Source organism: Odontomachus brunneus, unplaced genomic scaffold (assembly GCF_010583005.1).
Source record: "Odontomachus brunneus isolate Ranch 3 - 2012 unplaced genomic scaffold, Obru_v1 Obru_scaffold_001, whole genome shotgun sequence".
Taxonomy (NCBI): domain Eukaryota; kingdom Metazoa; phylum Arthropoda; class Insecta; order Hymenoptera; family Formicidae; genus Odontomachus; species Odontomachus brunneus.
In genome coordinates this window covers 3,138,579-3,152,006 of record NW_022639451.1, presented here as the reverse complement: position 1 = coordinate 3,152,006, position 13,428 = coordinate 3,138,579, and the positions used below count along the sequence as shown (strand labels likewise).

Sequence of the window (13,428 nt, the reverse complement as noted above, 5' to 3'; positions counted from 1 at the left end):
GGGGGGGGGGGGGGGTTCAAGAACGGTGATTTTGACGTCGAAGACCGGCATAGCGGTGGAAAAGAGAAAGTTTTCGAAGATATAGAATTGGAGGCATTACTTGATCAAAACTCTTGTCAAAATCAAGAAGAATTGGCACGATCATTGGGAGTGACTCAACAAGCCATTTCAAAACGCCTCAAAGCCATGGGAATGATTCAGAAGCAAGGAAATTGGGTGCCATACGAATTGAAGCCGAGAGAAGCCTGGTACACCGATCGTGCCTGACGGTACTTCCACAGCAGCGCTTGAGATCGATATTTCGGCCAAATACATAATTTTTTAATATTTAATTAAAATTATCTGGATGACTCACAAACCTTTTTAATGATACTTCATAACTCTTCATACGAAATACAAATGATACCATACCGAACCTTTGTTTAATTTATCTCCGGTCATTATTTCCGGCTAAATACATGGTCCAAAAAAGAACAATTAATTACAAGTAATAGAATGACTCACAAATCTTTTCAATTGCACTTCAAAATTCTTCATACGAAATACAAACGATTTAAAAGAATAGTTTTCCAACCGGAGTTTTTTTTTCCTGTCAAGTACATACAAATTATGGCCCTTTGTCTTCTAGAGATAAAAATGTCATTAGATAAACATTCTAGCAAAGAAACTCTATTATTGAATATCATATCGTCGTATGTTGAATGTCAGACGCAGTGTGAATTCTCCATTATTCCGATCGGAATCGATTTTGAATTCTTCATAATATGTTCAGGATATTAGAAGGCACTGCGTCGTCATCCGATGACATCTAAGCTGCGTTCGCTTTGGATACTTACGCGCTGTAAACGTCATTCTATCTTTATCGTTCATTACATACGGGAAGAAGATAGAATGACGCTTACAGCGCATAAGCGCCCAAAGCGAACGCAGCCCTAATATGATATCAAATAGCAACGACTTTATTTACTTTTAAATAGTAAAGAACGACGTTCTTTACTTTATAAATATGAAGCGGGATCTACAATGAGAACTTAAGCTTTAAGAAAGAAATTGACCAATCATAATTAATTATTTTTCTATAATTCAACTGTGATTGGTCAATTTCTTACTTAAAGCTTAAGTTCTCATTATAGACCTCGATTAACTCGAACAACAGACCAAATCGATTATCCAAATACATATACATATCCAAGTAGAACAATTAAAATAATATCAATCTGACGTCATTTTGACCAAATTTACGTCATTTTGAAAATGAGATTTACATTATTTTGACTATCTGTTCTACCTGGGTAAGCGTAATTGAATAGAGTAGTTAATGTATTTTAAATGCAATGAATAAGAAAGATCTGATTGAGTTTGTTCAACAACGAAGTTGCAAAATCAATTTTACTGCCGAATTTCAGCTAATTCAAATGATTCTTGTCGATGTTTAAACTCCTCAGTCCTTACTGCGGCCATCTTGATTTATGATATTAGAAACGAGAAAATACGCGCTCAATTTCTTACAAAATATGTAGAAATAAAGAGATAAAATAACACTTGCAATCGACCGAGCAGATCTGTAAAATAGTCCGAATACTTTTCTTGTTCTAACAAGCAATAAATGATTATAAAAATTAATTGAAGTTAAATCAAGAGCGAGGAACCTGGGTAGCGATCATGTAACCGTTTCCTAAAAGCATGAACGTGAAAAGCGAAAAGTTTCGCATGACCTTCACGATCATATAACATTTCGAATAATAGACAGGTAAAAATGCTCATATAAAACTTTTCACTTTTCGCGAGTTCACGGGGAAAAAATACATAGTTGACACTCAGGAACCTTAAGTATCACTGCTCATTCTGAAAGTCGTTTCGATCCATCCTACAACTCTTCCGCGCGTAATAGTCTATTGTGACTTGCGCGATGGAATAAAATACAAATGTTTATCGCTGCCAAAACGACGTTTGATATTGATACAAATAAATTATCGTTTTCTTCGTATACATATTTAATCGCTACGTACAGCACACTTTTATTTTGGCACCGCCTCGATCGTGTTGCGTGTGAGAGGAGTTCTCTGTTCGCGAATCCTGAATGATCCTCTGCCGGAATTCCCTTTTTTCTCTACTTTTTCACTCTGCTAAGGTAAAGACACGAAAAATTTCTCGACATATAATAAATACGCGTTCTCCATATAAGGCACATAGTGACGACACAATTAATGTTGTTCAAACGATTGGAAAGCATCTGCCGGCGAGACGTGGTGCACGAAGATTCTACGACAGCTACGGGATATATAATATATATGTATATATAGTGCCATTGAGAGAGAATACACACAGCTATCTGTAAAAATCTACTTAGGTACTAAACTAGCGTACGATTATTATCGTTTTACGGCTTAACAGTAATATTATGCTCACTTCTCACGCGTTGCTCTCGTGAGATCCCAAAGTAGCAGGATGACGTTGAGTGACGTACTAATGATATATCACTGACGTTAGAGTCGTCATTAATGCGTCATCGAAACGTCATTTGACGCCGTTATGTTTGCTGGGTTGTTACCGGCTCTGGGTAATTTGCAGGCATGAACTAAACGAACATTTTTAGAATTTTTTATAATGAAATTATAACGCACATGTTTTTGAACTTTTCAGTATATTTTGATCATATTTCTGAGAACGTTACATAATTTTTTTCATAATTAAAACTCTCATATTGGCTAAGAGGTATATTCTATAACTTTTAACGACATCGTTATGTATCATTGCGCAGATTTTTTGTATTATGAAATAACTGTGCAGCAATACATAACGACATCATTAAACATTTAGAATAGGCCCCTAAGTTACAAGACACAGCGCAAGACGTTCGTGTTCTGTCAACGTGTATGTTACAGTCGCTTGTAGTGACCTGAAGCAAAAAAGCAAACAGATTCTTCTTTTATGGCAGCGTGGCTATCATTTGAACTAGAACTACTGGATTAAACCAAAAATGGCGAAAAAAATAAATTGTGATTCTGCAATTTTGCCAAATTTTGGTCTAGTTCAATGGTTCTAGTTTGGATAATCATACTTATATAAAACAAGAGTCTTTTTTGCTTCACTCCAAATCACTACACGCGGCTATATCATACACGCCAGCAGAATACGAGTGTGCTGCACAGTGCACTCTATAATTCAATCAATATGCGAATTTTAATTATAAACAAGATTATGTAACTTTCTCGAAATAAAATAAAAACACACTGTAAGTTAAAAAATGTGTCAAAAAAGTGTTATAATTGTTTTGTAAAAAAGATTCTAAAAGTTTTCATTTAATTCATGTTTACAAACTATCTTTAAGCATAAAAGTGTGTGTCTCCTATCGTGATGTAGCAACCGCGCAGCTAGTTCGAGATATGTCGAAGTTTATATATATATATTTATATATAATCTGTATATATATAACCATCACATGTGTGTCAACAGATTTGTATTTCGATCACAACTACAACTGATTTCACTCCGCAAGTCTCATGCGGATTTAGCATTCTGTGAGTGTGTGGCTGTCGCAATATGGCAAAGGAGATGCGGAATCGCGTGCGAATTTTCAACGTTAAAAAACAGCATTCGTCAACGAATGACAGAAAAAAAAATATTATTTTCAGCGATAATTTTAACGGAAACGTGATACACATATAACAAAACTGGTGCGATATTTTAAAATAACAATCACGAGATGCGGGAGTCCTTTACCACATCGTTACGCAAAATGTAGCCGCTGCGGTTCGCAGGTGTGTAAAAATCGATAAAATGCAGAATCATATTGATCGTTCGTGTAACTCGTGTGAAGCAAAAATTTTGCGCGTGATTGCGTTTGCGCGCCATTCTGCAATCGTTCAGAAGCGAATTGTTTATTCTTTAGTTTTCACCATTCAACATAAATCTTTTGGGAAGATCCTTCTTCTCGCGTGCTCTTTCTTTTCAAATTTACTACAAGTGTACGGGTCCGTCCATAAAGAAATTTAAAAAAGCAAAAGCGTTTTATGAGCTTAAGATTCCTTGTGTCTCATCGGTCATATCGGATTTGTAACGTTAAAAGTGAGAAATGACATGTTGACGAAAGTTGCGTTCTGAATAAAGATAAATATAGACAAAAAAGCATTTGAGATTACTTGAGCATACTTGTAAAATTGTCCGAATTACTATCAAAACGAAACACTATGGTTACAAATCACCATTTTTTCGAAAAAATGTGATGAATAATGAGAGCTAAAAATTGCGACTTTCACCATGAGTGCGCACGCATACCGTACTGACTTGAACTACTTCACAGGATAAGCTATAAGAATATGTAAGATATCCTGATGATCAATAAATAGTTTTATAACTTTCACCATGAGTGCGCACGCATACCGTACTGATTTGAACTACTTCACAGGATAAGCTATAAGAATATGTAAGATATCCTGATGATCAATAAATAGTTTTATAACTTTCACCATGAGTGCGCACGCATACCGTACTGATTTGAACTACTTCACAGGATAAGCTATAAGAATATGTAAGATATCCTGATGATCAATAAATAGTTTTATAATATATAGTAAGATGAGGCATGTGAAATAATGAAATGGATTTGTTTTGTCTACATGCCTTATTTTACTATTTATTATATGACTATTTATTAATCGTCAGGAAAAAAAGATACTTTTCAGACAATTTTACAAGTATGCTCAAGCAGCCTCAAGTGCTCTTTCGTCCATATTTATCTTTATTTAGAAATAGCACGTAACCTTCGTTAGTATGTCGTTCCTCGCTTCTAACGTCACGTAATTCAACATGACCGCGACGAGGTATAAGGAGCCTTAAATCCACTAAAAAATTAAATTTGCTAGAGTATCTTTCTTGAAAATTACTGTGTAAATTTTACATGCTTGCGCTCTATTTTTTTCTGCAGTAAAGTTCTATTTTAAGTGCACGCAAGACTATAATAAGTGATAATAACGTTGCAGAAATACATTTCCTTACGACTTACGAGTGGATACAAGAATGTAAAAATGGTGAACACTGTCCGCGAAATTGTAAAGTACAGTTTGCTTTAGATTGCCGTCACGTGATCCTGACTTTATCCATTTTACGACGTGTTTTACAAAGAGATGACTTAATTTAAAAATTTCAAGATTTACTAGGTACAAATTCTCGACCATCCCTCTCGCCTTCGTCTTCCTCTCCCCCTCTCTGACTCACTCTTCCTTTCTCTCTCTCTCTCTCTCTCTCTCTCTCTCTCTCTCTCTCTCTCTCTGCGTCTAAAAACTGCGAAAATATTAATTCACTCTATCTCATAAGTCTATTTAATTAAGTACAAAAGATTTTTCATATTTCATCAACATTCCCTATCTGTTTTTTTCACATTTCAGCATAAAGCATATATAAGACATACGCGGATAATTTGTATATGATACATAGAGACAATAGTGACTCTGCGCGTAGCATACATTCAAATTTTTTTCCTTTTTTATATAACTAAGATCTCGTTACTCGAGAGAGAAATCGCTTACACGTTTCGGACAAATAAGTTAGACTATCAAGCGTTTTCTCGATTCTACACGTTCGTTCGCGCGAAATATCGCGCTAATTCCACAGTTCGTCCTCATCCCATTCAATATATCGTAAAGAAAAAAAAGAGAAAAAACTTAACAAACGTTCGAATGCTAATATTTACATAGACTGAATGTGTAATATGGTGATGATATACAATTCGGTTATGTAAAACTACAGCCATTATTGATCAGAGTAAGTCTATACCCTTAAGCCAGTATTGGATGATAATGTTTTTTTTTATGTATCTGCCCCGATATCTTATGCGAAACGTATCACGGCCATCGGCGAGATGTGATACGCACACTTTGAGCAGTCCATTACTACTGACGTATTGTAATTCATTGTCGATTTAGAACACCTATATATTCGAACACCTACGCCCTGTATGTAATCAACGCTCTCTCTACTTCGTTATAATCTGAAAGAAACGAAAGTATCAAAAGCTAAAATTTGGTACACGAACGTTAGCGGTCAACTGGCTTGCACTTGTATGTGTCGTGTAAGAGTGTGTGGATGTGTGCGCCTCGAGCATGCGCGTGTCCCGTGTGAGTGAGTCAAGCCTTCTTCCTGCTCTCTTACTGCTTGGTATCACGAGAAAAGTAGCATCGAGCCGATTCGCATTAGCTTTTGGTACTCCCCGATCTTCACGTGGCAAATGTGTCAATTAAGAACATTGTCCTGAGAACGCAATCGGGGATATTTAATCAGTAAGAGAGATCTGAGCAAATCCTATTAATGCCTTATCATCTGGTATTTCATTTGCCGCATAACCGGAATTCTGTAACAAAGAAAAGCGTGTCGCTAACATTTAAAATTGTTAAATTACGTTAAATCCATCAGTAAATATATTTGTGAATGAAGAGAATTTAATTAGTTAAAAGTAAGTATTAAATATTTGTATTTCAAAAAAGAAGAACTACTTTCGAAATAAAAAAGAAATATTGCAGGCGTTTTTACCGCGTAATTTTTCACAAATTTTTATCATTAGAGTAGCTTTCAGACATCAACTTTCGCATAGATATATTAACAGTCTATTTATGTTTGGTAAAATTTGATAAAATCTGCAACATGTGAAACATGTGAGACACTTACCAAGGAAAATGTCACTGTCCGCAATTGTCCCGCGCTTTCTATTAACTTTTTCAGATTCGCCGCTATCACCACAACGTCCTTACCATCGACTAAACCCGCGGCGACCAACTCGGCCGCGATTCCTTGCGCGGAATCTACTCCAACGGTGAATTCGAACCTAATATCGTTAAGTTCCCGTCTCTCATTCCTGTAAGAAACACACACACTCCCTTAACGCATAAACATCGCGTTATATTTATAATAAAGCGATTATCTTGTTCTATGTGGAAATAAAAAGCTGAGGATAAAGAATCTAAATAAATATGATGACATTAACTTATTCAGGTGTGAATTTATTAAAAACAGAAAAAATTGATTTAATTTTAAAATATTAATCACATATAACGAGATTCTTTTTTTTCTTGTTGTGAATATTGTAAATTCTTGTTGTAAATTTTGTGAATATTTATTTGCATAGTAAAGTTTATTATATTTTGTCGATAATGTTTTAATTAAAAAAAGAAAGATTGGATATATTTTTTTTTCATGAAAGGCACACACATGTACACATTCAATAAGTGAATGATTATTGAACGTACACACATGTGTCAGTGTCCCTGGAAAAGCTTATAACATCAAACTGCATAATTAGCGTATTTAATTGACGCAAGACGTAATTGACGTCAGAGACGTCATTAATACGTAATCGTATTTGCGGGGATAAGGCGATAAAGAGCTGACTCAGGACTCCTTTCAAAGGTAAACCGAATTTTCTGTATGTTTATATAGATAAGCGGATTTTCTGCGTGTTTGTGAGGACGAATATCGAGTGACGAAATCTATAATTCCAAACTCAAACAGACGCGTGACGACTTTACGTACCGTAATCGGAGCACCAAATTGATAGGAACATTTTGCTCGGTAGCTTGTATCACGAGTTGACTCGGTGCTAACTTGATTTGACCCTCGTACTCCTCGTTCTCGCCAGCTTCCTCGTCACTGCTGGCTTTCTCGATAGTATTGACCGGCAACGCTTCCTTGGCGGCTTCTTCGCCGCTTGACGCACCGCTATCTTCCTCTTCCGACGACCAAACCCATTCTCCAGTCACCGTTCGATGCAAGCGACCCGACGTGCCGGGTTGTCTTTTCGATGCCTGCAAAGAAACAACAAGTTTCTTTTAATATCTGGCAAAGTTAGCAATAACAATCCATCAAATTATTATCACGAGGCCATTCTACAAGATATCAAAGTAATTGAGAAAATATTACAAGCATAGAATACTCTTTTGAGTTTAGTTTTCTTCCAAATTTAATTTGCAGAATTTTGCTAGCGCCATGTAAACGCATACAAATACATACTTTTTGTACACGCGTTTCTAAACTAGGTCCTATCGCCACTAGTGTCTGCTGCAGATATTTCTTGTCTTTGGCTTTCTTGAAGAAGGGATGCTTTAGCAGCTCGGTAGCCGTCGGTCTGAAACAATAGAGACTTTCAGTATGAAAGAATAGAGAATAGTTGCTCAACGATAATATCTACTTCAGTTTTCGATACTGATATATTTGTTACTACAAAATTCTATTATTTCTACTTTTTACTGTTCTTTTTGATTTTTAAATCAGTATACTATTAGATCGGTACAAAATTCTATTATTTCTACTTTTTATTGTTCTTTTTGATTTTTAAATCAGTATACTATTAGATCGGTACAAAATATTTTTCTATTAAATTCCCGTAGGAAGTTTGTGTATTAAAAGAAAAATAGAAAGTCTTTGTGTTAGATGCCTATAAAAAAATACCCAGTCGATGTTGTTCATCTTATTCGTAAAAATTATTAATAGTTTGGAATCAAATAATTTCATTTTCCATTTTGATTTAACAGATATGACAAGTCTTTAGCACCGACTTAACAAATAGTAGTAACAGTTCTCAGCAGTTTCCAACTGCAAAATATAACTTACAACGAAAATTCCGCACTTACTCTAACCACTCTAATTGTTCTGGCAAACTTTAAACGGAGGTAGAATTAGATCTACCTTTTAGTAGGATCTTTTTGTAAACAGTCGACGATCATTTTCCGGAATGTTTTCCCGTACGCCTTATACTGATCCTTGTCGTCCGCAGCGGTGTCCAAAGTTGGTGGATCGTTCTGCAGCGTCAGCATCAGGACCTTCATCGGAGGATATTTATGGTACGGAGCCGTGCCGCTGGCCATCTCGATCGCCGTGATACCAAGTGACCAGATGTCGGCCTTGAAATCGTAGCCATGGTCCTGCACAAACAGAGACGCATATCATAATTGATTTTACAGCGTACACGTGACGGCAAGATTGTCAATTATAATAATAATCTCATGTGGTCGTGCTCGTCAAGGTCTCACATGCTTGGCCAGAATCCGTTAAACATAACTCGCAGTTGCAGTCTCACACGCAGGAGCAGCAGCCGGTCGGTTTAACCGGAAAATATATTCTCTCTAACAGATTTTCTCTTCAGAATTTGGAACGATCTTTCACCGTACAGCACAACTCTCAAACTATACTCCGCGATGCGTCTACGCTCAGAAAGCTAAAAGACAGTTCTCCTGTTTTGATTCATACAATTGGATAAAGTCTCAACAGTCTCGTGCGGCTGAAGTTGCTTATGAAAAACGTGTGTGCACAGTCAACGTGTGCGATTGAGCGAGATTCACTTGGTGTGAGTGATGAAGGCGTGTAAAATGATTAGATATACAGACACAAGTACAAAGAGAACGGAGTGAAGAACAACGTAACGCGCACAATGTAAAGCCCGTGTCACACTACGAATTGGAAATTGAGGATTGCGGATTGAAGATTAGATTTCGACGAATCAATGCACTTTAGTCTTAGCCTGCTTGGCTCCGATTGATCAAGTTCCAATCTTCAATTCGCAATCCTCTATCTCCAATCCGTAGTGTAACACGGGCTTAACGCCGAGTATCGTCGAGGAGGTGATCTCGCGGCATCGTGATCGTGATATTTCCTCAGCGTGGTTTTCTATGCGGCTACTTGCATATAACATGCCTAACACACGGATCGTGTCATGCTCAACAAATGACATGATTGCTAACTCAAATTAATTCTTGCCTTAACAAGGTGATAAAAGCATTTCCTCGTGTCGCACGCAACAGCGAAACCGCACGGCGTATCGCGGTACGTACGCCGTGTGTCGTCAGTCGACGATAGCAGAAGCGGTATTTCACACGCGCGATCTCGTCGTCGACACACGCATTTCCCGTTCGCTCGGGCAAAGTGTCCGTGTTACACCGACAAATGCAAACACAAGTAAAAGGTAGGCAGACACAGAAAACGCAGGCTAAGAAGTCGTAGTGTTACTTTCCTCTCTCACCTGCTCCATGACCTCGGGCGCCATCCAACACGGCGTACCGACGAAGGTGTGCCGGACCTTTTGCCTGCTGAGGTCGCGGCCGGTTGCAAGCCACGCACTGACACCGAAGTCGGCGATCTGCACTGTGCCATCCTCGCCTAGTAGGATATTACCCGCTTTTATGTCCCTAATATTATTCTGCCGTTAAAATTGGTCTATGCACGTAGTAAATAAGATAACGTAAGTTTGCTTATCTCAACACATAAAAGACCGGTTAAGATCCCCCGCTTTTCAAGGCTCAAACGCAAAAGGCCTATTACGAGTTTTCTCCTGCCTTTCATGTAACAATTGCCGTTAGCATTTCACGTAATGAGAAACGAAAACGAGGTAACTCGTGGCTTGTCTTTCGCATTTGAGCTTTGAAACACTAGAAATCTTGTGACTGATTTTTTATGTGTTAAGATGAGCAAATTTGCGCTGTTACATGTTAATAATATAGTAATCTAGCGACTGAGTTTTGGTCAGAGAATATAAATAAGGAAAGAATGTGAAGATTAGAATTTTGTGTATACACGAAGGGAAATGTATTGCGATGATTTGAGAGAAAGAATTATGTTGGATTACCTATGAATCTGTCCGTTGCTGTGAAAATATTCGAGCCCTTTGAGCACTTCTCGAAGTACCGTGGCTATGGTTGCCTCGTCGAACACTCCATGCTTGCAATTAGTGGTTCTTGTCTTATGCTTGATTATATCCAACAAGGAGCCACCCTCCAACAATCTCAGGACTAACCAGAGTTCTTCTTTTACCACAAACGACGTGTAGTACGTCACGACGTTCTCGTGATTGCACGAAGACATCGCCTGTATCTCTTTCTAGTTTTTTCCCAAATAAAGAATGTTTTGATTAATAATAAATTCTCTCTCTCTCTCTCTCTCTCTCTCTCTCTCTCTCTCTCTCTCTCTCTCTTTTCCATCTCTCAATATATATTATATATTCATATTATCCTGGTAGAAATTAATGAATGTAGTAGATCCCTAGTAGAAATTTAATGCAGTTTTTAAATAGTTATATATATATATATATATATATATATATATTGTGCAAAATCTAAATCCACTTATTGAATAAAAATAGAACAAAAAATGGACAAAGAACTAATCAGTTAATTAATAATTCAGTCTACTCAGAAAATAAGCAGGTTTGTCTTAGTAGTATTTCAGCCTTTATGCATGCCTTCTAATTAAGAAATTTTAATGCTATTGAGAGCCAAAACACGCAAAAAATCTTTGGTGCATAATATATATTTTTTCATGTTTCTCTTTTTTATGTGATATCTTTCACAATCATCGAATAACATATCTTTTTATCTATTTTTGTAGTTATTAAGTCGGAGCTATTATTTAACAGTTATATATTTAACAGTATTATATTTAACAGTTTTCATTTGTATCATTACCATCAGAATATTCTGATGTGTCCATATTGCAGTGAAATTTTGTATTATTAACATGTACCCAATTTTGTTCTATTGCTCACTTTTATTTCTAATCTTGGTTGTCTTCTTTGTCACAAAATTTAATATTGTCAAATGTCTTATTTCTTCCAATTCCCTTTTTCTTGCCGTATGCTTTTCTACATGTTCACTCATTATCCATGCAATTTTAAGCTCTTTCTTATACAATATAAATAAATATGCTTTAAATTTAATTACGATAATATAACATTATAACGCTCTAGATCAATATTAGTGAAGTACTATGTTTTAGAATTAATCAGTTCACATATTGTACAATAATTTGTTATAATCACTGAATAAAATTCTATCAAGTTCTTGTCCAGTTGCTAAGCAGTATTTTTACAATCAATAAAAATATATTAATACTAAACAATAACTGAATAAATGTCTATGTAAATTGCATATATATTTCTACCAGTACTGATCAATATATCAATTTAATTAACGTATTAAGTAGAAATATTTAAAAATGTATATTTTCCATGGAACAACACTTGTAAATCCACATTTTATCGAGGAAAAGATAGTCACGCTACTGCTATGTAATATAAAAAGTTTATAACCTGTTGGATACAGCAAACGTTATAATTGATAAGAACAGTAATCCAATGAATCATACAATATATAAAAGTCTTATCGAGAGATGCCATATTGATCTGTCATTGCGCGAAATCCAATGTCAAGATGAACGTAAAACAAAAAAAAATCTCACCAACAGCTCGTCCATGTTCGTGTTCCATTTTTCTAGATTTATTCTCTTGATTGCGCATTTCTCTTGCCGTGGTATGCAAAACGCTGCGTGTACTACGGCGGTCGCTCCAACCCCTTGAATTCAAATAGAGATATCAGCAAATTTAGTATCGCAAATCCCACTTGTAAGCCTCCAAGTTTAAAGAATATCTAATTATAGGCGGGGAAGCAATAAAGATATCGATAAATCTACCACTCGATATCACGATGTATCGAGGCTCCAACGAGGTGCTGTGAAATGCGGTGCTAAAAACGGAGCAGCGAAGGAACGCCGATATACCGTATAATTCCGCTAACGACACTTGCAGACGACGTTCTTAAAAAGTACAACGTACGACCAGCGAAAAAATGCTGCCTCTATTTGTTCTTCGTTATGGCATCAATATTATCCACCTGCAATGTCGAGAAAACGTGCGTTTTCTCGAGTACCATATGAGGATATAGAGAATTCAAATTTAAAAATTATCGCGAGTAGGATTTGATTTAACAAATCGATAGATAGCGGAATCGATCTTTTTTCGTCGTTCGTGCATTTCTTCCAAAAACTTCTATACATAAAAAAATATGTATAAATGTAAGGTTAAAGTAATATATAATGTAATGTGAATAAAGTAATGTAATAATAGGAAAATGTACAATTAAAGTCAGAAAATTAATAAAATTAATAAAGACAAAAGGAAAAAAAATGAAAGTAAACTCGTAAAAATAATTTCAATAAAAATAACTAATTTTTGTGTGTATATAATTCCACGATAAAAATTACTAATTTAATAACTTAATAACTAACTTAATAATATTCCAATAAAAATAACTAATTCAATAAACTTCAATCAAAGTAACTTTTGCATACTTATTGATTTTCACATAGGAAAATCTTCAGCCTTAATTAACGATACGTTCTGAGAATTTCCGTTCGAATGAAACTTCCCGTCAGCCCACAGCGCAATTTCGCGTGACACGGCTGACACGTACAGTGGATTGCAAAACGGTTTAAACACGATGAAGTTAGGAGCTTACCAAACTGCCAAAATTGAAAGTTATTACCGACGGACGATTAAGCAATAATAATACAATTAATAATACAATTGAGAACATTAAGTAATAATAATGCTAATAATTAGTAATATAATCACTGGGCAAGCCTGTCTCTCTCTCTCTCTCTCTCTCTCTCTCT

The 13,428-nt window shown here is 36.0% G+C and overlaps 1 protein-coding gene across 2 annotated transcripts in view; it reads right to left on the bottom strand.

Moving 5' to 3' along the window:
- Positions 1 to 2,279: 2,279 nt before the first annotated feature.
- LOC116843813 (serine/threonine-protein kinase OSR1-like) overlaps positions 2,280 to 13,428 on the bottom strand; it is a 42,634-nt gene continuing 31,485 nt past the window's right edge. The window contains exons 4-11 of one of the 2 annotated variants that reach the window (XM_032814628.1): positions 12,217 to 12,329; positions 10,610 to 10,860; positions 9,998 to 10,172; positions 8,677 to 8,912; positions 8,002 to 8,116; positions 7,525 to 7,796; positions 6,664 to 6,850; positions 2,280 to 6,349 (exon numbers count right to left, since the gene is read on the bottom strand). In XM_032814628.1, the coding sequence (XP_032670519.1) occupies positions 6,272 to 6,349; positions 6,664 to 6,850; positions 7,525 to 7,796; positions 8,002 to 8,116; positions 8,677 to 8,912; positions 9,998 to 10,172; positions 10,610 to 10,860; positions 12,217 to 12,329 (1,427 nt within the window). In that variant the 3' untranslated portion in view covers positions 2,280 to 6,271. The remainder of the gene's footprint in view (positions 6,350 to 6,663; positions 6,851 to 7,524; positions 7,797 to 8,001; positions 8,117 to 8,676; positions 8,913 to 9,997; positions 10,173 to 10,609; positions 10,861 to 12,216; positions 12,330 to 13,428) is intronic. The other variant, XM_032814717.1, reaches the window with a different exon arrangement.